The 27,136-nt window shown below is 43.5% G+C and overlaps 1 protein-coding gene across 1 annotated transcript in view; it reads right to left on the reverse strand.

Annotated features, from left to right (window-relative positions):
• Positions 1 to 27,136, reverse strand: part of CNTNAP5 (contactin associated protein family member 5) — a 603,640-nt gene that overhangs the window by 303,179 nt on the left and 273,325 nt on the right. The window contains exons 5-6 of the mRNA XM_056861386.1: positions 26,265 to 26,468; positions 3,019 to 3,203 (exon numbers count right to left, since the gene is read on the reverse strand). Coding sequence (XP_056717364.1) covers positions 3,019 to 3,203; positions 26,265 to 26,468 — 389 coding nt within the window. The remainder of the gene's footprint in view (positions 1 to 3,018; positions 3,204 to 26,264; positions 26,469 to 27,136) is intronic.

Raw genomic sequence — 27,136 nt, forward strand, 5'->3', positions numbered from 1 at the left:
ATAGGGTGTCTGTTGTGGGGAGGGGAAGGTGATTGTAAACCAGTTTGAGTCTCCCTTAAGTGGTAGAGAAAGTCGGCATATAAAAACCAACTTTTCTTCTTCCTAAAAGGATTTGTGCTTGGGGGGCAGATTTTCCTAGTTGTTACTATTTTTAAAAGTTTGTCTTTCTTCCCTCTTCTGGTTCAGGTTTTACAGTTGTTTCTCTAGAGGTGTTTTAAAGATTTGTATTTTGGGAGAAGTGGTTGTGTGGAGTTCTGAGACATTCCTGTTGGTTCTGAGGTTCTGAAGAAAATTTCTGGTTAGGTTTTAATAACAATTAACTGAAGGTGAGGGTTTAGGTATTTTTTAAAAAACACAAGGTTGGTTTGGCTTGGATTCTCTGGTTTGACATTGGTTCTGTTGGGCTGATTGGTTCTGTTTGCATGTGGAGGCTTTTGGCCAGTGGTTGCTCTTGTGCATTTAATTATTGGCTTTTTTTTATTCCCCCATAAGAAACAATTGAAACAAGTAGGATGGCTGGGGGGCCTTGTTCGGGGCCCACAGAGTAGGACACCTTGGTCCAATTTACTAGCAACTTGGGGAGGGGGCATCTTTAGAAGACAAGCAGCCCTTGGTCTCCAAACAGTATTAGGGATCAGAATATCCTCTTATACTTAATGTGGGTTTTTAGGTGCACATCACTACAGAACATCCACGTTCAAGGCTTTTATCACTGAACTGTATCCCCTCCTGTTGCCCCTCTTGTTGTCAAAAAATCTTTAGTTTATGCTATAACACAACATGCCTGTACCATATAGATATAGTAGCTATTATATTAGAGACACCAAAATAAGTGGCAACCATGTTCAAATCAATACTGAAGCAACTCTGAAGATACACAGGGACAGCAAGACTGATGTTAAGGGAAACAAAAATTGAGAAGAGCCCTTTCACTAACACTCATCTGAATGAGCACACATTTGAAATTTAAAGGGGAAAGAGGAATAAGAAAGCCATTTTCCCCTTCCTGAAGGGTACTGGAACAACGAAAGCTAATCATACACAAGATCAGCCACTCTAGCATTGGCTAAGTGAGAGTACTGAACACTTTCCTAAACAGTGCATCTGGTTTGGTGCCGGGCAATTATTAATTACTGCCAGAGGATATAAACATCTCTCTCACACAAGGCATGCTGAAGCATGGGGGAAAAGGTACCTTCCTCACAGTTGGCTCCAATGTATTGAGAGAGAAGACAAAATAACAGAATAGTGAGCCAAGTACCTGTAACTGCCATTGGTAAGCCATCTGCTCCTGAATTAACAGTGAACTGGGAAATGATCCTTTAAAGAGAAGAGGAGCCAAAAGTGACACAAGCCATTTGGACCTGTGTCCAAATAAGGGATATCATCATGTTCCTGACTTTGCTTTTTTAGCCCAGCTACTGTGAAACTTATATAGTTACAACTCAGCAAGAGGGTAACCAGAAGTATAAACTGGCAGGAACAGAAAAAGGAAAGCAAGCAACTTATGGTGTTAAAAATACAAGTGATCTTATCCCTCCAAATGGCTTGGCAGACATGAGCAATCAAATGTAACACAGGAGAGGTGTGAATTAGATTATCCCATGCCAATACGGATATTTGCCTTGGAATGGAAATGTTAACCACTTGAACAGGATGCTCCAATTTTCAGGCTATTTCTCCCCCTCTTTACATGGGTGGGGGCTTCTTAGCCAATGTTAACTTTCCTCTGCTGGAACAGATGGTATCAACATTTTTAGCTAGGTTTTTTGCCCTTTGATGAGTACTTGATGCCAGGATGGCTCAATTACAGAAGAGCAAATAAGATCCTTATTCCACCTGTACTGAACAGAACCAGGCAGAAAACATAGGAGATGACACAGCCACCACATATTATATAAATGTTCAAGAAAGGAAACACTTCTATTTTCTGAATTAGGGGGGGAAGGCCTTCAAAGATGTTTCCATTAATAGACCACGGTAAAAACAGAAGCACTGTTTACATTTATTGTACCTAGTATAACAAATGGTAAACCACTTAAACGCACAGCCACTTTTAAAGTCTTTCCCATCATAGCAGTCTCCATGTAGCAAGTCATGTATGTGAGAGAGCTTGAGCAATGATCTGGGAGTTTGGGAATTTTCTTCTTGTCTTAAAAAACAGCCAATATTTCTGTAAATTGCAGTGCTGGGTAGAGAATGGATGCACACAAAAGAGCCTGCATTCCAGTCATCCTGTATGCATATACTTACTTGCATAATTTACAGTGACTCATGATAATCAGGTAATTTAGCAGGGATTCAGACAACCAACCTATCAAGTGCTGGGAATGTAACAGAAAGGAGCCAAAGTTAATGGAACAATGAGCAGTCCAATGACCAGCTGACAGTGGAGTCAGTAGGTCACTGGACCTCTCCAGGTAACTTAATTCAAACTGATACTTTCTACTTTATGACCATCAAGGGGGATGGCTATTGGAAAGAAAAATCACTGGTGGGTGAATACAAAAGTTCACATATTGCATTCTACATTTCTGAAAGGCAAGAATGTCATCTGTCATGATCAGGGTTTGAGAGCATCTGTCCTTATCAAGAAACAGAACGGGGGCTTCCAAGTACAGTTCTTTTGGGGTTCTAAGTAATTGTTGTTACAATAGATGAGGCACCCATATTTAAAAGCAGCCTTGCTATTGATGTAATGGTATGCTTTTGATACCTGGGACATTAATTGATACCTGGAATGTTTTTGTGCATTATGCATGTGCTATCCTTTCTGTATGTCACATGGTCCCATTTGCAGCAATCCATACTGGGTCTTCTAAACTTGAGATTACATTTTTTTTTTAAAGTATGCATCTATGGAAATATGGAAATCATTAATCTTGCAAGATGGATACTCACTAGGATTACAAGACTGCTATAGATGATAAAGCTAGCACAGACTATGATGACTAACTCCTTAAAATATTTCTTTATAGATCCTATGATGACATTTGTTAGACAAAACGCCTGACACACCTCATAATCAATGTCCAAGTCATCTGAGTCTCCCTTAGTCCGGAAATGCTGTGTATGCTTGTCCACTGTAAAGTTCACTTGTTTATTGAATCGCTCAATGAGAACCGAATGCCAGTGCTGGTCATCAAGGAGGCTGCCCAAGGTGACTGAAGTGTGGCTGTTACTGAAACGCAGCTTAGCATCTCCTGTAGAGGCAATCAAAAGACATGGTTTGGACCAATACATTCTTTCCAGTCTCAGTAGTGAATAATAGCTAATTTGGCTGACCAGGTTTGTTCCTTGAAGCTGTGAGTATTCCTTCCAATACACAAAAGATCAATCCAACTTATAATTAATAATTTGAATGATAGTCTTCCAAGCGCAGCTTTATTAACAGCAGTTGCTTTACACTTAAGGAGCCACCACTTGATGTTCCATCAATGGAAACTATTCTTGATATACTCATGGCTGGGACAAAAAGGCACAGGGAATGCATTGAAGGTGTGAACATGAAATATACCACCACAAAATTACAGGTTTTTCTTTTATCCAGCAGCCCTACTTTAATTAACAGTGCATATTTTGCAATCCCAATGACACATAAAGAGAAAACCTAAATGCAAACTAGATCTAAAAAACACTTCTAAATCCACACTAGTGTCTGCCTGAATATCTAAAGTCCAATGTATATGTTGCAGTTTTGAGGTCTGCTGAAATTTCAGTGCCATTATATCTGCCATGACAGTATTAGGAGGTAACATTGCCTGTTACCTGGATCTAAAGAGCAGTTGTGACTGTAACACTTAAGCACACCATCTGGATTAACTGAAAAACTGGAGCATTTAAATATATCAGAGCATGAGTATAAGATCTGTTTCACTCTAGATCCAAATTCACACTGAGCGAAAGAAGTCATGTTCTAGGAAATCATCCTTAACTCGTAGAGTGGAGTAAGCACTCCAAATCTCTCTTTGCATCCTGAATCTCAATACAATAAGAGGGTTTGATGTAGAACTTCTATAGTCTTTGGATAATTTTCTCCAGGGTCAGGGACAGAGAATGGTGCTGGGGGAGGAGATTTTGCAGCAGCACATTTTGGTGTGTGGGGTGCCACAGGGTGCAGTCCTCTTCCCCATATTGTTCAACATCTATATGTGCCCTCTCGCCCAGCTTGTCAGGAGTTTCGGGCTGAGTTGTCATCAGTACGCTGATGACACCCAGCTTTAACTGTTGATGGATGGCCATCCGGACACCACCCCACACACACTGGCCAGGTGTTTGGATGCTGTGGCTGGATGGTTGAGAAAAAGAGAGCTGAAATTGAATCCATCAAAGATGGAGGACCTGTGGCTCGGCCGGGGGTGACTCGGGGGTGAGGTGCCAACTCTCGTTTCTTGACGGCATACAGTTAACACCTTCATCCACCATCAGGGACATCTGTGTGACCTTGGATGCCTCTCTATTGATGGAGGCCCAGGTCACAGTCATGGTCAAGGCAGCCTTTTTCCATCTCTGCCGGGCCAGGCAGCTGGATCCTTACCTCTCCTGCCCCAATCTAGCCACAGTGATTCATGTGATGGTCACTGCTAGACTACTGTAACTCGCTCTACATAGGGCTGCTCTTGGGACTGATCAGGAGGCTCCAGTTGGTGCAAAATGCCCAGCAAGGCTCCTTACATGGCTTCACTGTGAGAGCATATAACTCCAGTGCTGAAACAACTGCACTGGCTCCAGCTGGAGTATCAGATCAGGTACAAAGTGTTGTTTTTGACCTTTAAAGCATTACATGGCCTGGGACCTTCGTACCTGTGGGACCACCTCTCCTGGCATGTCCCCCAGAAAGCTTTATGCTCAATGAATAACAACCTCCTGGTGGTCCCTGGCCCAAGGAGTGTGCAGCTTTCCTCAATGAGAGCCAGGGCTTTTTTGGCCCTGGCCCCGGCCTGGTAGAACAGTCTCCCTGGGACCTAAATGAGTTTCTCAGGGCCTGCAAAATGGAACTGTTCCACCAGGCTTATAATTTAGGGCAGCCACAAATTTTTCAATCATCATCATTTCTGGCCTCCCCATCCTCCCCACCCCCCAACTTTGTGTATGGAGGTTTCTGTGCCAACCAGGTTTTCCAGTGGCTACTATTTGTGACCAATGAATGCCATCTTGTTTTACTGTATTTTATGAAGAGTGTAGTTTTAAAGCATGTTTTATTGGGCCTGATTTTTTTTTTTTTTGTAAACCTGAAATAAGCCAAATATCCATAACAGTAAATATGGGCATTCAGCTTTATTTCTGAGTTTCCCCCAAAAATTCTGGCCATTATAGTCTATGGAAAAAATTTTGAAGCTCCTGTGGGGGAATTTTTGGAGATGGAGTTCCCAAATTTTCAGGGTCGCTTCAAGATACTCTCCTTGCATGAACTCTGATGTTTTGTGAAGACTGGATCAGGGGGTCTCATTTTATGGTATCCCAAAGGGGTTTTCCCCCCTCCATAGAGAAGCATTGTAAATTTAAAGGCTACCCCTTCCTAACCCCATAAAATTGGACCCCCAAACCCAAACTTTACCAAACTCTGGGGTTCATGCAAGGAGAGTCCCTGGAAGCTACCCTGAAAATTTGGGAACTCTTCCTCCAAAAATGTTTTCTCCAGAGCACATTAAAAAATCCCCTTAGGGAAAAGCCTGGGGAAAGCTGAAGGTGAAAAAAGCCGAATTCTTATTTGGCTGATTTGGCCAATCAGCTATCCGGCTTCAGCTTTATTCCCATTTTTAATATTAGGCTTTAATTAAACCCGAAAGAAGCCGAAAAGGCTTTTTCCGGGTTTATTTTGGTCCGGGTTTATCGATATTCACAACCCTAGAGAAATATTAAATAATAATAAATTATGAGACATTCAAGAACACACATGAATACTCTCCATATCAAGCTCTCAAGTGGAATATTGTTGTGTGTAGTGGGACACCTAACAGCTTTGTCTTCCTGGGAGCAGCTAGTAAAATGAATAATATTAGCCTGTATCCTACCACTCCTCTAAGCAAAGTATGAATCCTCCAGCCTAAGAAGGAACAGGAGAAACAAGCAGGAGGAAGGCTTCTTTGACAGGAAGAAGTTCAACCTAAGGTAGGATATTGCCAACAATGTATATAGCACTTTAGAGTGTGCTTTATTTCTGTCAGATAACCAATGCATGAATCTTTTTTTCAAAACAGCAAGATTACAGGTTGTTTGACTGAAAGGAATAGTTGTATGGAAAACTATCTAACAATCTCCCACCTGCAAATCTCCAGTATTATTTATGCTCTTAGGAACTTGTGCAGGCTAAGTTCCACCACTTCCTCTTTCTTTTAACTGATTCACGGCTGGTCTCAACATTTCATGCTTTGGAAAGTGTATGCTTCCTCCTCAGCCTGGGTTTTTGAGGGGTTGGGTGGTCCTTTTCTTTCAGTTAATTTACAGTCATAGTTCTCTGCATTTCTGGAGAGGCCCCTGAGTCTGGTGTGTTGGTGGCCAGATTTTGATGCTTTTGTGATCATAATGTTGGCCAGCCACTTGCTTTTGGCAGGAATAAATTTGATTCATCCTTGATGAAGAGGTACACTCAAAAATATGGAGGGCATGTTCTTTGAGTAAATCCTTTATTATATTCATTGCTGCTGCTTCAAAACCAGGATGCTCTTAATCTGATTTCTTCTTAGTACAAAGCATGTTATGCATATTATCTCATAGTCCTGAAATAACCCTTATCCAAATGAAGTTAATAATAAATGGATTGTTGTTGTTATTCTCATATTAATTTTACAGATGAGCTGCTGACACTGAGTGAAAGTACATTGTTTAAGGTTACTAGGTGAACTCATAGTGGAAGTCACTTCCAGACTTATGCATCACACTGTTGGGTTCCTTGTTATGCTAGAAAATTCCATCAGTCATCTAATGGTTATGGGTTCTGATAGAGCAATGGTAATAGTATTCTCACTCCAAAGCTTGCAGAGAACCACATTACCTTCAACAAAAACAGCCACATGACTACAGTATGCCCCTCATGTCACCCCACGAAATACGTGTCTGTGTGTGTGTGTGTGTGTGTGTGTGTAAAGTGCCATTAAATCTCAGCCGGCTTTTGGCAACCTCATAAGTATTTCAAGACAAAGGTGATTTTCCATTGCCTTTTTCTGCAGAGTCTTCCTTGGTGGTCTCCCATCTAATTCCGATCCTGCTTAGCTTCCGAGATCTGACAAAATCAGGCTATGCTATACCATTCCACATTCCACCACCAAATATACACCTACAATAACATAAGCCATAACTATTAATATGAAATATGTAACTATAAGTTTTTAAAAATGATTGGGAGTACCTTTGTGCATGTAGGGTTGGTCTCTTGCCACTACTGTTGAATGATAGCCAGCCCTAGTGTATCTGGAGTGAGGGGAAGGGTTGGCTTCCTGCTTTCTAACGCTCTTTTCAGCATGATGCACAGTGAGTCAGGTGAAAAAGAGAGATTGCCAAGGCTCCACAAAGAGAGTAGATGAGCATGGAGAAAGGGGAGTAAAACTGCCACCACCCCGCTGTGGGCAGCATGCTCTTTTCGTGGATGCCGCCTGTCCTCCAGTTCCTGCAGCAGCAAGAAGGTGGGAACCACCTGCCAACCAAATGCCCTATAGGGCAATGGCCTTTCTTGCTTTCCTGGAATATGGGGTGCAGGTTCCAGAAGAGCCACAAGTGACATGTCAAAGAGCCACACGTGGCTCCTGAGCCACTGAGTGATGATCACTGGGACAGAGAACAGAGGTGCCTTATTTGAGATTGAAGAAGGACTAGCAATAGAATGATATTGCACTCAGGTTGGCAGCCCATTGCTGGCAACTGTCAGGAGACTAGAGGGGTGGACACCTGATGAAATGGTGTTTGTGAGCTTTTGCACTGTGAGCTTTTATGTTTTCATCACTGTCCTGTAATTAGGGAAAATATCTTAGCTAACAGGTGCACTGCAGAACTATCCCAAGGAGAGTTGCACCTTTTTAAGCCCACTGACTTCATTGGACTGTATGTGGGCCTTCTATCTGCTGTGATTAGCAGGTTATCCTGGACTTTCTCCTTAAAGGCAAAGCCGTGGCTAAAGCCAAAGAATGGAGGGTTTTATGTTCTGTTCCGACATGAATATGCTTGTAATGAACTAATCTCCTTCAGATAAGGAATAACAGACAACATTTTTATTGAAAAATAACAAAGAGATTGGTTGAGGACAAAGCCTGTTAACAGGTTTATGTCACAACAAGGAGAATACCCTGGAAAATTGTCACTTGCATTTTAAACAAACATAATAAATCCGAAAAGAGAAAAAGAGAAAGAATTATTAGCAAGTTAACTGCAGTTATCTTGGAAAGAATGATAATAAAAGCTGAAATTGTGTTAAGAAATTAAATAATTCTGAAGAAATCATAGTGTATAGCAGAAAGGACAGATATTATAATTTTAAATGCAAAATTTAGAAATAGTAAATAATAATACGGTTTAACTATAACATAATTATTAAAATGACATTGAGATGATTGTGACTTTAAGAACTGTTAAATATCAACCCTGGAAGAAGCCCAATCTGTATATGAATGGGAATGTATGTTGTGTTATGTTATCTTAAAATTTAATAAAATGTTATATATAAAAAAGCATTATTAGCAAGTATTCCTTTAAATGTTTTTAGCTAAGTCTGTTCTGCTGAAATTAAAACTTCAAACATATGAATTAAGTATGGTATTAAATGTTGCTTTGCTTAAAAACAGACTTAGGGCTGTAGCCAGAAAGTTGGCCATGGACCACCAGTGGCCAACAGGCCAATTTCTGTTGGACCAACTGTAGGCTAATGATTCTGAGATCTTTGCAAAATATGCTAGACTAGAGGAACCTTACAGTGCATTTTTGAATTTGCAGGTGCAGTGCCGCGGCGGGGAAAGGCGCAGCAATGGCACAGCTGGGAGGCCTCCAAAGGGCTTTGCAGCGGCATGCGCAGCCAAGGAAAATAAAAAAGCAAAAAGAGAGGGTGAAGAGCTAAGCTGCAGCGGCACTGGGCCACAGCAGCACAGCCTGAGCCCAGCCAGGGCTGTCAGAAGGTGGGGGGCAGGGGCTGGAAAGGCAGGGGTGAGCCCAGGGCAAGAGAGGATGGCCAGGGGAGCCTCGGTGTGGGATCTGGAGTTGTTGCACTAAGAAGGACCATTGTGCTGGGAATATGGGGAGCTGCCTTGCTACAGTCGGCACCCCCTGGGTCAGCGCCCTGACCTGTAGTCACACCTAAGCACCACACCTTTCCTTTTCGTGTCTGCCAAGGAAGCTCACACAGAGTCGGCAAGAGCCATATTCCTGGCCACCTGTGTCCCATTATCTGGGGCAACTGTGAAGTGGCCACGAGGGCTTCACCTGCTGGTGACTGTGGCATTGAAGGTGCCTCTCACCCAGCAGCACAGTCAGCAGGAACGCAGGTACGGGGAGAGCGTCAGGACCCTCTCGCTAATGCACAGGAAGGGCCTGGAGCACTTCCACTTGCACAGGACAGTCATCCACATGAGCCGCAAGGAGGTGGCCACTGCTCTCCAGCATCCTTTTGCAGGGCCATCCTTGTCCTGCACAACGTGCTGTTGTCACAGAGCCTTCCGCCCACCGGCACCTTCCGCGGAGGGGTGCCGGGTGTCCTGGAGCATGTTCTCTCCTCGCCATGGCCCCACACCTTCCTGGACGCCATGGGCACCAACTGTGGCAGCAAGGTCCACTTATCCTCTGTGTTGGCACGATCGCACCCCATTCGGGTGACCTGTGAAAACCTCCTCAGCTTCCCCAATGTCAGCTGTGCCCTCCACCACTCCAACAGTGCCCTCTTGGCCCCCTACCAGGACCCACAACTCTGCCCGCTCCACCAGTGCCTCTGCAGCTGGGAGCCCTGGATGCATGAGTGCCCACATCCATCACCCACCATTTCCCAGCCTCCTTTGTCATCGGCCGATCCCAGCGCAGGGGGCCACAGACTATCCTGCAGGGACGGGGTCGGCCACTGGGAGAGGGTGGCTGCTAACTTTGTCTTTCAACCAAGGGAAAGGTGGACTCCCTGAAGAGGGGGCTGGGTCTGCCGGTGTCCGAGCTTGGAGATGCTACGCAGGAGCTAGCGTACCTCTGGTGGGTAGGGGAGGGGCCAAAGGATAGTTCGGCCAGCCCCTTTTTTGACTTCGGTCTGGATAAAAGTATCCCGCCACCAGGGTAAGACTCGGGAATGACACATCTGTACTTTTCCCGTGCCTGTGCAGGCCCCAGGCATCCCAGCTACTTTGGTGTGGGACATCCAAGCTCAGAAGATGGCCAGGCCCCAGGAGGCTGGATGATGGTGGAGCCACCTGGGTGGCCACGGCAGGCAAACATGTCATGGTGGCCTGAGTCCTGGGGGAACTGGGGGTATAGCGAACAGGGGGCAGTGAGGGCTCCCCCGCTGATGGAGGTGGCACCAGGAGGGCGCGGGTAGCAGTGGGTGGCCACCAAAGGATGGTGCCGCCTCCATGCAAATGTCAGCAAGGGTGGCTGGAAGCTGCCAGCACTGCAAAGCCAAGCCATGCCCTCTCGACCTCTCTTCTTGCTCGGCGGCCACTGTGGGAGCTGGCCAGGTGCTGAACCTCAGCCTCCTCAGCCACACCAAGCGCTGTCTGCTGTGGAGACAGCAGCAGAAGTGCCCCAGCAGAAGTCCCTCCCTGGGGTCTGGGACTGCTGCGTCTGGTGTGGCAGCCCCCTACCCTCCCGCCACTCCCGTGCCACCAAGTCATGAGTCAAGAGGCGCTGTCTTGAGTGAAATCATCTTTATTGGGAGGCACCTGGGGCTTGGTGAATAGGAGGATGCACAGGAAGGGGGTTGGAAAGATGGAGGAGAACCAAGGCACCCCAGCCATGGTGTTGGGAGGGGTGGCCATCGAGACTGAAGTGGTCATTTGCTGTGATATGTGACTAGGTTTCTAGATCTTGTATTTCACTGAAAAATACTTTATCTAATTTAACCAATCACCCCAAGCAATGATACAAACTTTGAATTAAAAAATCCTTTTTATTGTAGTTACTTCAGTATAAAAATGAATAAGTATAAAAACACAAAAAATATATGAAAGTTGGTTACAAGAAAAACTCTAATATATTCTAGCAAAATAATATCAATCTTGATACAGGTACAAAGTAAAAATATTCAAAGTTACATACCATCAAAGAGTCATGTTGGGGAGCCTTTCCCAAACAGCCTAACAACATACAGGCATAAATGGGAAGGATCTCCAACTTTGCACAATTTCAAGCCCCTTTATATACCCTTTCAGAGGTCATTTGCTATGAGAACCAATGAGAATCAGCAAGAAATTTTTATGAAATTCTTGTAAAATTCCCAGACATCAAAATGCATAAAAAGACTAAACATCCCTTTAACGAACATCTTTCCCAGACTTTGATCTCAAATCAGACAAACAGATGTCATAGGAATAACCCAAACATATTTTCTTTCTCACACTTTCATCTTCAAAGCTTATGAGCAACAGAAACGTCAGGAAAGAAAATACCAAGACCACGGTTACACAGCCTGGATAACCTACGAGAACCAATGAACTCTGACCGTGAAAGCCTTCGACAATATTTAGAAGACAAATAAACTTGTTATTCACATTTATCTAGAAAGCAAGGGAAAACCCCCCAAAAACGATAAACTTCTTTTTCACTACTAGGCATTATCAAACCTTGACAACTTGTTTTGGCTAATCCCAGACTTAAAATTACTATACAATATCTGGGAACATGGTGTCTGACCTTGTTCTGTGGATTTTGTGGTCTAGCATCCTGTCTCATAAACAACTTGTTTTTCACAAATGTCTGGCTTCATGCAGGCTCACATTTAAAGCCTTAAATGTTAATTCAGATTTTAGATCAATGCTGCAGGTTGTCAATAACTATAAATGTCAATAACCCATACTTCTACCATAAAAATATTGACAACTACAAGATGGCCAAAGCCCCTCCATCCCACCTTCTTAGCCACCATCAGTCCTCAGCCCCTGGGGACTTTATCGGCCGCTCTCATCGCAGCAGGTCACTTTGCCAAGCGGTGGTGGGTGTGGAAGGGAGAAGTCCCGGTCACTGACCGACACTGGACAGGTGGTGGAGGCTCCGCCAGAAACAACTTTGGAGGGAGGGGAGATGAGCCACAGAGACTCCCTTGCTGGCCCCCAGCCAAATCTGAGGCTCTGCAAGGGCCACCCACACTGGCGATGTGCATGCCTGGACGAGGGCTGCCCTGACCTGGTGGCCACTATTCAACCTGGCTGCAAGGGCCAGGTCTCTCTCTGCAAAGACCACTCACTGCTCGTGCAACACCAGAGGACATAGAACTTGCAGGGGTCTCCAGGAAGTTTCCATCTGCACTTGTCCCAGCCTTCCACCCTGCCTTTGCCCCCACCTTGTTGGCCCAGCCCCACTTCCACTGTAATCTGGGTGGCCCGGGAACATGACAAGTTAACCAGGCACAAACAGACGCTGGTCCTCCAGCGGGTGTGGCCGCGAACTCCTGCTGGGGGACTCATAGACAGGGTGACTCCCAACCCTGGCAAAGGAGAGAGCCGTGACCCCCTGCACCCGCCTCCCTGGCCATGGAGGGGCTTGCCAGGTGAAGGTGTCTGATCGACCACCTGCCATGTTGCCGGGCAGTGGCGGTGAGAAGGACGCACCCCTGCAGCCTGCCCCTCCGTGATTTCAGAGGAGCTGCTGTTGGAGGGTCAGAACATCCGTCCCCGACCCCTATGAATGTGGAATGGGGGTGGCCTGATCCCCAGTTGGTACAGCACGCTGCGCCTTCCATTCACCCTCTCCTCATCCTCCATTCTCCACCACTGTCTGTCGCCTCATCCTCATGGCCCTCGATCTGTGAAAGCCAGGTGTGGAGCATGAGGGGATGCCTTAGAGTGGCAGGGCACCCACACACCAGCAGACACTTTGGAAGGGGGGCAGGCCAGCCTGCAATGGCTCCATTGGCCTGCCTCCCCTGAGCATCCACAGGTGAGGCTGTAGTGATATCGGGGCTAGAGGAGCAGGAGAGGTGGCCCTCATGGTGAAGTGCAATACATGCAGGGTGTGGGCCCGCAAGGGTGCATCCTCCATTGACAGAGGTCAGCTGGTTCTTTTTTCTTGACAATGCAGTGGTCACCCTCCCCATGAGGAGGGCTATTATGTGTGGTGGTGGTGGGAGTCATGGTGGGACTGATGGAGGAAAGCATGGTGGGTGTTATGGTGGTCGACATGGTGGGAGTCATGGTGGGTTTGTGATCATGGCCATGAAGTATGGCCGAAGCACGTCAGACAACAGCAGATAGTCAGGTTCCAGGGTTGGCTCAACACCATCACTTGGAAATTAGCGGCCCATGACCCCCTTCCAGGGGCAAAAGCCAACCGACTGGATGGCTGTTTCCATGTTTGTGCAATGCCCAAGGAGGGTGGCTGCAGAGGAGAGGCGAGTGGCCGTGGCAAAAGAGCTGCAGCTGACTGCCTTCTACTGGGTGTTGGAGTCGAAGGGGTCAGGAGGGGAGTGCCGCCGAACATAGGGTGGCCCCGGGAGAAAGGCCAACAGGGACAGGCATGTGTGCGGGATGTCAGCAACGATCCCCAGGTGTATTTCCATAGACCCCCAGATGGGAGGGGGCCCAGTATGGGTGGCCAGAGACCAAACTAGATTGGCATGCAAATGAAAGGGTGGCTCCTGTCTGGGTGTGTGTTTGTGGGGGGGGTGCTGACCGAGTCACCACAGAGGATGGATGCAGCGGGAGCAGTCCCTTGGCAAAAGGCTCCTGTCAATTTGGCAGCATGGGGGAGGGGTTCAGGTGGTGCAGCAGCCCACGGAGATACCTGAAATGAGAAAAAGGGTGTGAGGGGGGTTAGGCGGCAGACCCCCAGGTGGCATGTGGGCCACTCAGGGGTCTGCTGGGCGTGGCATTGTGGTGGTCCCAGGCCTCAGCTGGTATGCAAAGGCGGCTGGGTCAACTTCAGGCTGCCTGTGGAGGCTGAAGAGGACTAACAGCGAGTGTGGCGTGAGTGGCAGGAGGCCCCCCAAGGGCAACTGTGGAGAGGGACGGGCAGAGCGGCAGAGAGGCAGCGGCAAGCCCCTCCTGGCCAGGGCGGCCTCGGCATCTGGAAAAAAGCACTGAGAGGGGTCAGAGGCCATCTCACCGAGGGGTTCGGCAGAGCCTCTTGCTAGAGCAAGGGATGGTGTGCACTTCCACAGCTCCAGTGGAGAGGGAGCAGGGGGGCAGGCTCTTGGCAGGCTGAAGAGCTTGCCCACCCACAGCCCGAGTCCACCAGGGAGACTTCCGCCTGAGAGGCAGATGGCCCCCAGTTTTCAGGGGTGGCCCGGACAGAGTCCCCCAACAGTGGGAGTTAGAGGAGGCAATGTACAATGTTCCCAGAGAGCTGGGAGTTGGAGGAGAAAAATGGCAAAGCCCGACCCCCCCAGCGCAGACTGGCAGCATGCTGGCCCATGTGAGGCTTACCTGTCAAGTGAGTGCCAGCTTCAAAGTGCAGCTTATGAGGGAATTTCCAACCTCCGAAAGCCCTCCCCCAGGGGGGGTGTTATCACATCCTGGGCCAGCCTCATTGGTCGGCCTCCTAGTCGGGTTCCAGAGGTGCCAGGCAGAGATGGGCGGTGCTTTCGCACTGCGCAGAGACGAGGGTCCAGAGCAGTTGCATGGTGGTCAATGGGCTATGCCAGATAAAATACCTGGCATAACTGTTCAGTGGCAAAAGTGGGTGTTCCCAGCCTGAAAGGGCCTTAAGAGGCCTCCTAGCCAGCGGAATGCCCCCAGGAACACCCCTGCGGCCACCGCCGGCCGCTTCTGCGCCTCTCAGGCACTGGTGCAGCCCTTGCGGCAGCGCGCCCAAACCTTCCCCCTCCGCTGCCTGCTGCCACCGGCCTAACTCCACTTACACCGGCGCCCAGGCCTCTTGTGCCGGTGTAAGTGCCTTTTGCACTGGCGGAAGGCCCTATGGGCCTCCTAAGCACTTTCGGCTCCAAACCTCAGGAATGCTCTGTTAGTGTGATCCAGCAATATGTGTATATTTTTAAGTAAAAAGGCCTAGTCAGGATAGTTTGTCATCAATCATTTATACAGGCTATGTCCATGCTGTGTAAATTTATAATTTACTGGTGGATTTGGGGCAATCTAATTTTTAAACAAGTGGACAACACAAGAGTGAAATCAACCTGAATTGGACATGATTCTGTGCAGAAAAAGTGAATTAATTATCACGTTTGCTATTCAAGAAGGCAAGGCTTACATAATACAATTGGAAAGGATTTGCAGTCTGATCCTGAACATGTTTACTTAGAACTAAGTCCTACTGAGGGTTGTACTTAACAGGGGAAGGTCTATGAGTACAATTACAGTCTTTGAAATATATCTATTGCTATGGTAGAATAATACTGCTATGACTATTTTTATTTTTTATTTTTCGCAGAACATACAGTCAAATGAAGTCTTGATTTGTTTTTAAAGGGTGTTTAAAGGATTTCTGTGGAAATAATGAATTCTTGCGGTAAATTACCACAGAACTGGAATATCCCTAAGGCAGGGGTCTGCAAACTGCAGCTCCCGAGCTGCATGCAGCTCTTTGACCCATTGAGTGCGGCTCTCCGAACTTGGTTCGGAGCCCCTGCTCTCGTGCCCTTTCGCGCCGGCAGCCGGGCTGCGGAGCCGGCATGCCTGAGAGAGAGAGAGAGAGCAAGCGCGAGAGAGCATGCGAGCGGGCGCGCTGTCTCTCCCCCCCCCCCCCCCCCGCCGTGGAGAATGGCCTGGTCCCCCTTTCCCTTAATGGTTGGGAAGCTAAAGCCTCCCCTCCCCTCTAGCCGCGCGATTGCTGGGCGGGCAGCTCGGCGGTTCCTGCCCCCCCTGCCCGCCTATCAGCTGTTGGGTGGGGCGGGCTTCCTTTGGTAGACCTGGCCTCCGGCTGAGTCCCATTGGGAGGCCATGTCTACCCGCTGGCTTTCTTGGCAGTAGACCTGGACTTCGAGGAGGGGAAATTGGCTTCTATGGGCCTCTGGAGGCCAGGTCTACTGCCAAGAAAGCCAATGGGTAGACCTGGCCTCCCAATGGGACACAACCGGAGGCCAGGTCTACCAATAGGCTTTTATGGCAGTAGACCAGGCCTCCAGACGAGGACTCCAGACGGGGAGGGGGAAATGGCAGGGACTTACAGTTTAATTTTTATCAATAAATAAGATCACTATTAAGTATGATATCAAGTTTTATTCAGTGTACCTATAGTTTAATTAAGGCTTAAAACTTTAATTAAAGTTTATTAAGTTAATAAAAAGTGTACCTACCTATATAGTTTAAGTTTAAGAAATTTGGCTCTCAAAAGAAATCTCAGTCGTTGTACTGTTGATATTTGGCTCTTTTGACTAATGAGTTTGCCGACCCCTGCCCTATGGGAATACTCCTATTCCACCCTATGTCCTCCTTAAGAAGTGATGTTCACTAGATTGCTGTATGATGGGCAGTTCAATGACCTTTGTCATTTAATAATGATGGTTCTGTACACTAGCTGGGGTAGATGCTGATTTATAGTGGAAAATCTTTTGCAGTTCTGTTAAAGTCCAAGAGACCAGCAGAATTTTGAAACCAACAAAAGTGGGGCAAAACAATCAAGGAATATCATTAAATGCAAGAAAATTTTGATAAGCAAAACAAGCAAAATGCTGCCCTACCATTCATTTTAGGGTTGGCAGACCCAGTCTGGCAACCAATAGGAGATGGAGGGGACATGAGGGACAACAATGTGATATCACTTCTGGGGGAAACCCAGAAATGATTCCATAGTTTTTTAGGAATCACTGAAAACTATGGTAAAACCATTGAGTTTTTGCTGCTTCCTAGAGAGGACTGATGCCACTTCCAAGTTATTCCCAGCCATTAAAAAAAAAAAAAATCACCACCACTCAGAGTGATGGTGGAAAAGAAGAACAGGGGCAGAGGATGTCCCGCCCCCAGTAGGGGGCTGGCAACCCTAATCCATTTACAGGGGCCCAACATCTTTTATTTACTTCTTCCCTAATACAGCTGTCAAGTGCCTGGGAGGCCAGAATACATAGCTGGTGGGCTGCATCTGGCATTATGGGTGCAGGCCTACCTTAGAGTAACCCATCTCAGAATATATATGCGCAATAGAACTATTCCATTCTGTTATGTTCTGTCTTATCCAGTACAAGAGTCTGTCAGATATGCGCTTCCAAATTAAAAAAAATACGAAACAAAACACTATTTTGTAGAATAACCACCATGATGGGACTGATTTAATGGTTTTAAAATGTCTCTTTCAGAAGAACATTCCTTGGTTCCTGCCTTGTCCTATTAACAATCTGCCTAACACTCTTTTACCACCCACAAGACATCCAACCTTCCTCCCACTTGTCAGCTGCCCCATATTCATTTTGCCTTTTTAAAAGAGCATCTATTTATGACAGTTCAGAGAAATCTGCAGTATATGGTATATCTTTTGCTTAGTGCAGTTCAAAAACAATAACTACTTGAAAATTATTAAAAGCACCATGCAAGCTGCAGAAGCTTACTTGGGAATTGTGACGTTTTTAGATAGCTTTTCTCTGACTTCCAAGAGTTTAATAGTTGTCTTTGAATAAGCAAATTTAGAGCACTAAATAATGCTTCCCAAAGGTGTCCTATTGCACCTAAAGTATAAAACATTTTTTTAATCAGTGCAATAAGAGATCACAGGTCATATCGACTCTGTTTTAGTTATAACACAACCTTTCACTTATCTGATGCTAACAAATGGTTGTACAAAGTTTACATTTCAAAAGGGCAACTCTTCCCTTCTAGGGTTGCCAGCTACAGCCAGGACAATTCTTGGAGATTTGCAGGTAGTGCCCACAGAGGGGGAATTTGGGGAGGGATTCACCTAGACTACCACAGTCTACCTTCTACTTTCACCTAGAATATCATAGTCTACCTTCTAAAGCTGCCACTTTCTCAAGGGGACTGTGGAGATCAGCTGTAATTCTGGGAGAACTCCACGACCCACCTGGAGGTTGTCATCCCTACCCCCTTCCCAGAAAGTAAGCGGGAAATACGAAGGCAAAGTATGTGCTTTATTTCTCTCTTCTGTTTCTTCTTGGGGATATGATGCTGTCTTTTACTTCACGTGAACACCATCAAATCCTTCTGCATTCTGCAGGCATTTACTCTTGACTTCCTTTTTCTCTCCCGCTTTCTCTCTTTTCCTCTCCGCTTGGGTGCACCCCAGTAGCTGAATTGCAGCTCATACAGCTAACACGCCTTGCTCAAGGCAGGGGTTCAATTACAGGAAATCAAAGACCTGTTTTCTGCATGGACAGAGATGACCCTGCACAGAGAAGAGCTTCAACAGCTGAGAAATGAATTCTTAAAGTGGACAGATGGGCTGGGATACACCTTAGCTCTGAAAGGATAATATGAGAAAACCAGAGAGAGGAGGAAGAGCTGCAGCAGGCACTGCGATATAATTATTTTGAAGTAGCATATTTGTAAAAAAAAAAAAAAAAGGAACACAAACTAACTGGCAATTAGTGGTTTTTGGTTGATTAACTATATCACTCTTAAATTAATCTATTAATCAATGGGAACAGAGAGGCTCAACCCTTGCTCAGGGAATATTTAATGAATATCTCTACACCGAATAGCAAACATAACACACAACCAATTAAAGCTATGCAGGCATATCCAGAAGAAGGAAAAGTGCTTTTCATGAAAAGGATTAATGCTACATGAACTAGGCTGACTTTGCCAATGCCCTCCTGGAAAAAATGTATTTGGGTCATATGATGGAATGTGACCACAGTGCATAGTGCGAGTTCCTGTGTAGTTTGTGGAGACTGCATCTGACAAAGTGGGCTCAGATTCACAAAATCTTATGCCACAATCAATGTGTGAGTCTTTCCATTCTTACAAGATTTTGGTTTTAGCTGCAACATACTAAACATGGCTAGCAGCCTGGAATTAGTAAACCTCATGCATTAGATATGACGTTGCGGTTTTCTAATGAAGAATTCCTTCAAAAGCATAGTGAGCACAATTCCTTAGGCATCATCATTTGGACAGATCTAAAAAACTTGTTCCTCCAAAGTAGCAGAAATTACACTTTAGAATCCCTTGAATTCTGTGTTTCTGCAGTATCAAATGTTAAGCTTAAAATTGAGCCTCCAAATGAATGGGAACTAACAAAATTTAAATACAATCACCATGTTTTCTGACAAGCTACAGCCTATCAAGCAAAATTTTATTGGGTTATGGTAATCAATGCATACAGAAGCACACAATGACTAAAATCAGCAAAGCAGATTGCAAAGCCTGAAAATGCAAATTAACACGAATCAAGGAAAAGCGCACCACTCATGGTCTAAGTGGTTAACAGGTAAGGAATTTCCTAGTTACCTGTCACGAAGGCACAACTGCTCCCTTCTACATATATTGCTACTCTGGTTTACTTCTCTTAAAAACGTCCTTAAAAACATTTGTGACTGTAAAACAACTCGGTCAGAAAGGAAAAGGAAAAACTAAAGACTTAAAGAGACAGTAGACTAATCTATTCCTATTAAGGTATAAATTCAAGATAAGAACAATAAGAAATAAAATGGGGAAGAAATGCTCACGCATAGCACAAAAGACTAACAGTACCCCCCCCCCCGAAAAATAAGCAAGAAAAAGCTCTAAGATTATGGAGCGATGGATTAACAATCAAACATTACCATCCCCTTCTGATATCCTGGAATCTCTGTAAGTCACAGAAGGAAGGAATAGAATCAGTGTTTTAAACCCTGACACTCCTGCTCCATCCAATAATTTGAGTGACCTTAAAAATCAGAGCAATACACAAAAAGATAATGAGACCAGCTTCGAACTCTTTAACAGAACACCAGACAAATGTACCCAAACAGAAACAGAAACTAGAGAGAAAGTGGAAAATACAAGAGAGCAAGCCAAACAAACAGGAAAAATGGGAATAAAGGAAAAAGATAAAAAAAGAGTACCAGCTACTGGCAGAGCAATGCCACCTCATTGCAAAAACAACACAACACCTTTTTGGCATCCTAAAAAATATGGAACATAAAATAGATTCGCTTATGGAAGACCATCAAAAGTTAAAAGGGAAAATTATGCAAGAAGCTTCAAAACCAAAGGAATACCATAAACCAAAAGAGAGGCTTCTATCAAAGGTTAAAACCTCCAGAGTCCTGCAACGTCAGCAAATTGCCCTAACAATCTTACCATTAAGAGGTTTCCTACCTAACTGGAGCTATAAAAGAACAATAATCAACCATTTAAGCACTATCCTAAATGCACCTATGAGAAACATTGACCTATTAGAAATACTCTACCTACCCAGCAACCAAGATAAGATACGACTGGTATTTAGCTTTAAATCTCAGAAGATTCCTACACTAATTGTCAGAAATAAATTTATTATGAATAACTATGGAATCTGGGTTCAATGTGTTTTCAAAGATCAACAAGCCAGCCAACTACAATATGACTTAGGTAAGATGGATAAGATACAGACAAAGAAAACAAATCAAAGCAGTCAAACTACAATTACCAGCTCAACTGTGTCTCAGATGCAAGTAAATGAAAATGACCTTAATTCAACTACACTACTTCAATTTGAGGAAAATGTCACAGATTCCTTTGCAAGGCTACAAAAAATAGGACAAGAGGATGTAATAATAAGATTAAACATGATACAAAACAAACTAAAGGCAATATTGAATACAACAAATATGAGAGAAAAGAAGGGGGGAAGGAGTGGCAAGACCAATTGGAAGATAAACAAATGGACTTAACAGATAAAATCTCAAATATTCCAATATCTCCAAAAATTAGTGTACAACATAACGCCTCTATCCCATCTGTTAGTTTTGATTGCAACAACATCATAGAATTGATTCCCCCCTAAATCAACGCTTGTGACCTATCTTTTATGCAAAGGCTGCCAAGGAAAGCTTAAGTTTATCTCCTTAAATGTTAATGGACTTAACGAACCATGTAAAAGAAGGAAAATATTTTATAAGTTAAGCAAGGAAAAAGCAAATATTATTCTTTTACAAGAAACCCACATATTAGAAAAGCAACAACATTTAATGGTGGAACAGAATTTGGGGGAGTTATATTTTGCACCTAGTAATACTAAAACAAAAGGGGTAGCTATATATGTAAATTCCCCAAAATTTACAGTTAAAAGACAGGTAGTGGATGATGAGGGGAGGTTTTTATTGCTAGTCTGGGAAATATTGGGGAAAAAAGTAACAATAGGAAATATATATGCCCCTAACCATCAGAAGAAAAAAATTTCAATAAATTACATGACACCCTTGTAAAGGAAGTGGTAGGAGACCTTATCTTAGGAGGAGAATTCAACGCTCTTATGGACTTGAAAGCTGATAGAAGTGAAAAGAAGATAGAGGGTTATAAGAACAAGAGTACTGCATTAACATATACGATGAAAAAGACCATCTCTAATTTCCAATTAGTTGACATTTGGAGACTTAAGCACAATTCAGAAACAGAATACTCCTTTTACTCAACAGCTCACAAGTCATCATCTAGAATTGATATGTTCTTAATTTCAAAACATCTGGTAAATATGGGATGTGAAACGGAAATAGGTAACTTTATATATGCTGACCATACCCCCATATTTTTATGGCTAAGTATAAAAGAAAAAAGGAGTAAAACCTTGGTTCTCAACAACGAACTATTAAATAATGCCAAAAGTAAAGAGAAATTAGAGAAGGAACCTGAATCCTTTTTCAATGTGAACAACTCTACCAGATCAGATATAATGGTGTGGGAAGCAGCTAAAGCCTTTTTTAGAGGAATTGCTCTGAAGGAATCATTGCTTCTAAAAAGGAACAGAGATAAGGATAGGAACATATGTTTAAAAAATATTGCAGAATTGGAAAAACAAGTCAAACTTAACCTGTCAAAAAAAATAGCAAAGGAGTTGAAGTCAGAAAAAGAAAACTTAGAAAGAATTGATGCAATTTCCATACACAAGAATCTTATTTTTACTAAACAAAGATATTTTGAAAAAGGAAACAAAGTAGAGAAATTATTAGCCCAGAAAGTTAAAAAAAGTAAGAAGTAAAAACATCATCACTGGTATCAAAACAAAAGAGGGAGAAATTACTAACGACACCAATGAAATTAAGAAGTCTTTTAGAGAATATTACCAAGAACTTTATAAGGCCGGGCCTGTAGATAAAGATAACATTAAAAGCTTTCTACAAAATACTAATATACCGTATATACTCACGTATAAGCCGGGTTTTTCAGCCCAAAAAAAGGGCTGAAAAAGCCGAACTTGGCTTATACGCGGGTCAATACGGTAGAGGAGGGAGGGGGAGGAGGGAGGGGGGAACTTACCGCCGTCATCGCCGCCAGGCCCGCGCACCTTTCCCTGGCCTGCATCGGCCTTCCTGGGCCTGCAGGAGGCCCCTCCAGGCCACGCCGCCGCTGGGCCCGCATTGCTTCCTGCGGCCGGCAGCGCCCTTCCTGGGCCGGCAGGAGGCCGCGCTGCCATGCCTGAGCGGCTTCCTCAGGCTGGCAGCGGCCTGGGGTGCCTCCTGCAGGCGCAGGAAGGCCGCGCCACCGCCGCCGATTCGCTGCCTCTCCCAGTGAGTAGGGGGTTCAGGGGCTCTTCCCCCTCCCCCCCTTGGATGGCACTGGGGTCGGGGTGGGCCGGGGTGAATCGGGAGGGCCCGGGTGGCCAGCGGGAGGGTGACCTGGGGCGGCCGCCATTTTAGAGCGCAGCATTACCGGTAAAGGGAATTTCTTATTGACCCTCGGCTTATACGCGGGTCAATAAGAAATTCCCTTTTCTGGCCTCAAAAGGGGGGTCGGCTTATACTCGGGTCGGCTTCTACCCGAGTATATACGGTACCCAAGTTATATTCAGATGATAAAGATTTTATGGAAAAAGATATTAATATACAAGAACTAGAACGGCCATCCAAAATTTGAAAATTAATAAGTCCCCAGGCCCAGATGGGTATATAGCTGAATTTTATAAAACGTTAAGCCACACAATCGAAATTCCGTTACTCAAAGCAATAAATAATATCTTTCAAAATGGAAAGCTGCCAAATACATGGGCTGAAAGTAACATTACAGTTACTCCCAAGCCAGAAAAGGATCCAACCTTAACTAGTTCCTATAGACCAATCAGTCTCCTAAATATTGATTATAAAATGTTAACTTCAATCTTAGCAAACCGGCTAAAACAAATATTTAATAAATTCATTAACCCTGATCAAACAGGTTTCATCCCTAAGAGACTGTTAACATTTTAACTTACAAGATTATATAAGAAAATCAATGGGAAAAGCAGTTCTCTTATTCTTAGATGCTGAAAAAGCATTCAATAGGGTTGAACATGTTTATTTGAAGGAAACAATAGCTAGCTTTGGTTTCGGGGGGAAATTCCAGAAATGGATTAATATTCTATATAGCAAGTGTTAAGCTAAAATAAGAATTAACGGTGAAAGAAAAGAAAGTTTTAATATCATGCGGGGAGTTAGGCAAGGCTGCCCTTTGTCAGCTCTCCTATATGCTCTCTAGAACCCCTGGCAATCTCAATAAGAGATAATAATAAAATCAAAGGTATAAAGATTAAATTTTATTTTTAATAACTTATTTGTAGACATACCGAAAAAAATGATTGAAGAATGGCAAAAGATCTGTAAAAGATTCATCTGGCAAAATAAAAAGAATAGATTTAGAAACAATAACCTATATGAGATTAAAAGCAAAGGAGGGATAGGTATGCCAAATTTATTAACGTATTATCAGGTGGCTAGGATAAAGTGGTTGAAATCATGGGTAGTAAATGATGAAAAGGAACCATATATCATAATTGAGCAGGACTTTGTTAAATCCCAGCTAAATAGATGGTTTGGGGTTAAAAAAACTTATAGGAAAAATTTCTACAACAAAGATAATAATTGCATTAATACCATTCTAAAGCAATGAGATGCGCTAAGAGAGAAACTAGCTCCAGATATTTCCCCAATGTCTTCCTTTTTATGGAATATCTTAGCTGAGAACCCAGAATTCCAAATACCACATAAAGATAGATAAACAGAATGAACATAATTATTGGATTAGAAATAATAATTTAGAGCCTTTATGTAAAATTATGGATAAAAAGAAATTAATATTACATTTTTAGAATGTTTACAAATAAAAAAATATTGGAATAACCTAGAAGAAAATGACATATCCGAAATTTGAGATAAATCAGAGTTTGAGAAGCTGATGTTACAAGAGAAGACTCCAACTTCAAAAATATATACAATTATACTTAAAGATAAATTAAATCAAACAACGAGATATCGGGATAAATGGAACACTTACTTAGACAGAGAGTTAAGTGACCAAGAATGGGAACACATTTTCACAAAGGGATTAGATTTTACAGTCAGTATGCAAATGAGTGAAAATCTAATAAAGATGGTATATATGTGGTATATAACCTCACTTAGACTAAGTAAAATCCATAAATCAGAAAATGACAGCTGTTTGGTACTGTGATAGAAAACAAGCAGTTTTTATACACATGTGGTGGAAATGTGAGAGAGCTATATCATTTTGGTCTGAAATAGTGAAATGTCTAACAGTTGGAATGGAGGCTGATATTCCATGTAAACCCGAGATATTCTTGTTAAATCTGGTACCTAATCTAGCTAAAGATCAACTTTATGTGGTGTTACATATGATAACTGTGGCTAGAACGACCTTTGCCAGTCACTGGAAACAAAAATCAACTCCAAAGATAGAGGAATGGCTGGTTAAAGTTAAAGAAATATATGTTTTAATTAAGCTAACAGCATATCAGAAAAACAGAGATACAATAAGACTGGATGCGGTATGGTCACATACAATAAATAAAATAGAGAATGTCATAAATAAGGGCGGGAAAGAGGAATGTGTTGCGCTCAGCCAGGACATAATAATGAACATGAAGACATAGAAATAAGATGTAGCATGGGAGACTTCATCTTATTTTATTATGTGTGTGTGTGTATATGTATGTATGTATGTATGTGTGTGTGTGTGTGTATATATATATATACACACACACACACACACACACACACATATATATATATACATACTGTATTTTAAATTAAGAAGACTGTCAGTAATTCTGCTTTTTTTTAGTTGTTATTGTCATTGGGTTTTTTTCTAATAAAATTTAAAAAAGGCACAACTGAGCTCTGTCAATAAGCAATCAGTGTGCCTTTACAAATGTATGTCATTCAGGTAGAATGACTAGAGTAGAGGACCTCAAAATGGATACACAACTCACTGTTACGGCATTTAAGGCTGAAATCCTGAGCATGTTTATTTGAAAGCAAGTTTCACAGGAGCCAATGGAACATCTCAGTAAACTTGCTGAATGACCCAATGAGTAAAAAAGAACACATGAATTCCTGATGGTGAGCTAGATTATGCCTTAGAGCTGCAGTAATGCATCTAGTTATTTGTGTTTCTCAGACTGCAATCCCAAACACATTTATGTGCAAGCAAGCCCCATGAAAAACAGTGGGATGTATTCTAAAATGAACTTTCCTATACTTAGGCAGCACATCTCACTGGCCTCCATGTGATCCCACGCAACTGGCAAGGATCAGGTTTTTGTTGGAACAAATGTAACATATAAATAGGGCAGCGTAACTTGGATAACACATGAAACCTTGTTCAAAGCCAAAAATCCATATCAGAAATAACTGACTGGCCAAAGGTCTGCAGCTTATTTGCATATTTTCAATCTGTGTAGTAAACATAATGCACCTATCATTTTTATGAGCAGGGCAGGTGCCAAAAAAAAAAAAAAAGATGGCAAAGAAAGCACACCTAGAGAAGCCTATTTAATGACAACTCTACTACAATCTCCCAGCATCCTTCCTCTATATAACCTTTGCTAAAATATAAACCTTCAGATTTCTGAAGTGTGTATGAAGCTAGCAACACAAAGTCACAATAATAAAATAATATATGCTGCTGTGTCACTACATTACTCCCTTCTCTCTAGACACCTCATCCATATGCCTTTCAACATTGTAGGTTACAGGATGTTCTTCATATGGGACCTGTTCTGAGACGATGACAATGATGATGATCGAAGCATCAAGCTGTGATATAAAATATGTTGGAATGTTTGAACATACATACCCAAGTTGAGGTGTAATGCCAGCTTCCCTTTCTGAAGTTCCAGTGTTATATAATCTCCACGCTGACCTTCTCCATGGAACAAGACCCCATCTCCTTGCATACTCTTGAACTTCAGGGAAATAACATCTTTAAAGGTGCTCATCTGTTTTTGGTTAAATCTGTAGAGGAGGGAGCTTCTCCCATCGAAGTCAGCAATATCTGATTCTACAGGAGAAAAAGAAAGTGGTTCTTAAAGCAGAAAGGACTAGGAGCATTAAAGCAACTCTAAATTTTATTGGGGAAGGCGCAGGAGGTAGTCATCAGTACTCTATCAGAAACAGAGCACAACTATTGTCAGTGTCTCCAGGGTTGCCAGGTCTCCCGCTATATAATTTTACCATAGACTTGTTGTAAATCCTAGAGTGTCCCATGAAATCACTTCAAGTTTTTATATCAGCATGCCATTCCTAGGGTTGCCAACCTCCAGGTACTAAACAAATTATCAAGTGCCAAAAGTATGGGTACAACAACCACAACAACCACAATGGTATTGAATTGTATTGTATGATATGTTAAATCAATGAAGTGATTAAAAAAAGAAGAAGAAGCTAAGCAGGGTCAGCCCTGGTTAGTATTTGGATGGGAGACCACCAAGGAATACCAGGGTTGCTGTGCAGGGGAAGGCACTGGCAAACCACCTCTGTTAGTCTCTTGCCATGAAAACCCCAAAAAAGGGTTGCCATAAGTCGGCTGCGACTTGACGGCACTTTACACACACACAAGGTGCTGTTTGACATACAGAATGTTTGGTTCCAACTAGTTTTTAAAACCTAAAACACTTAGGATTGTCTCTTAAAATATTCACACTCCTCCACATATGCCACCTTCTGACA

Source organism: Euleptes europaea, chromosome 15 (assembly GCF_029931775.1).
Source record: "Euleptes europaea isolate rEulEur1 chromosome 15, rEulEur1.hap1, whole genome shotgun sequence".
NCBI lineage: Eukaryota > Metazoa > Chordata > Lepidosauria > Squamata > Sphaerodactylidae > Euleptes > Euleptes europaea.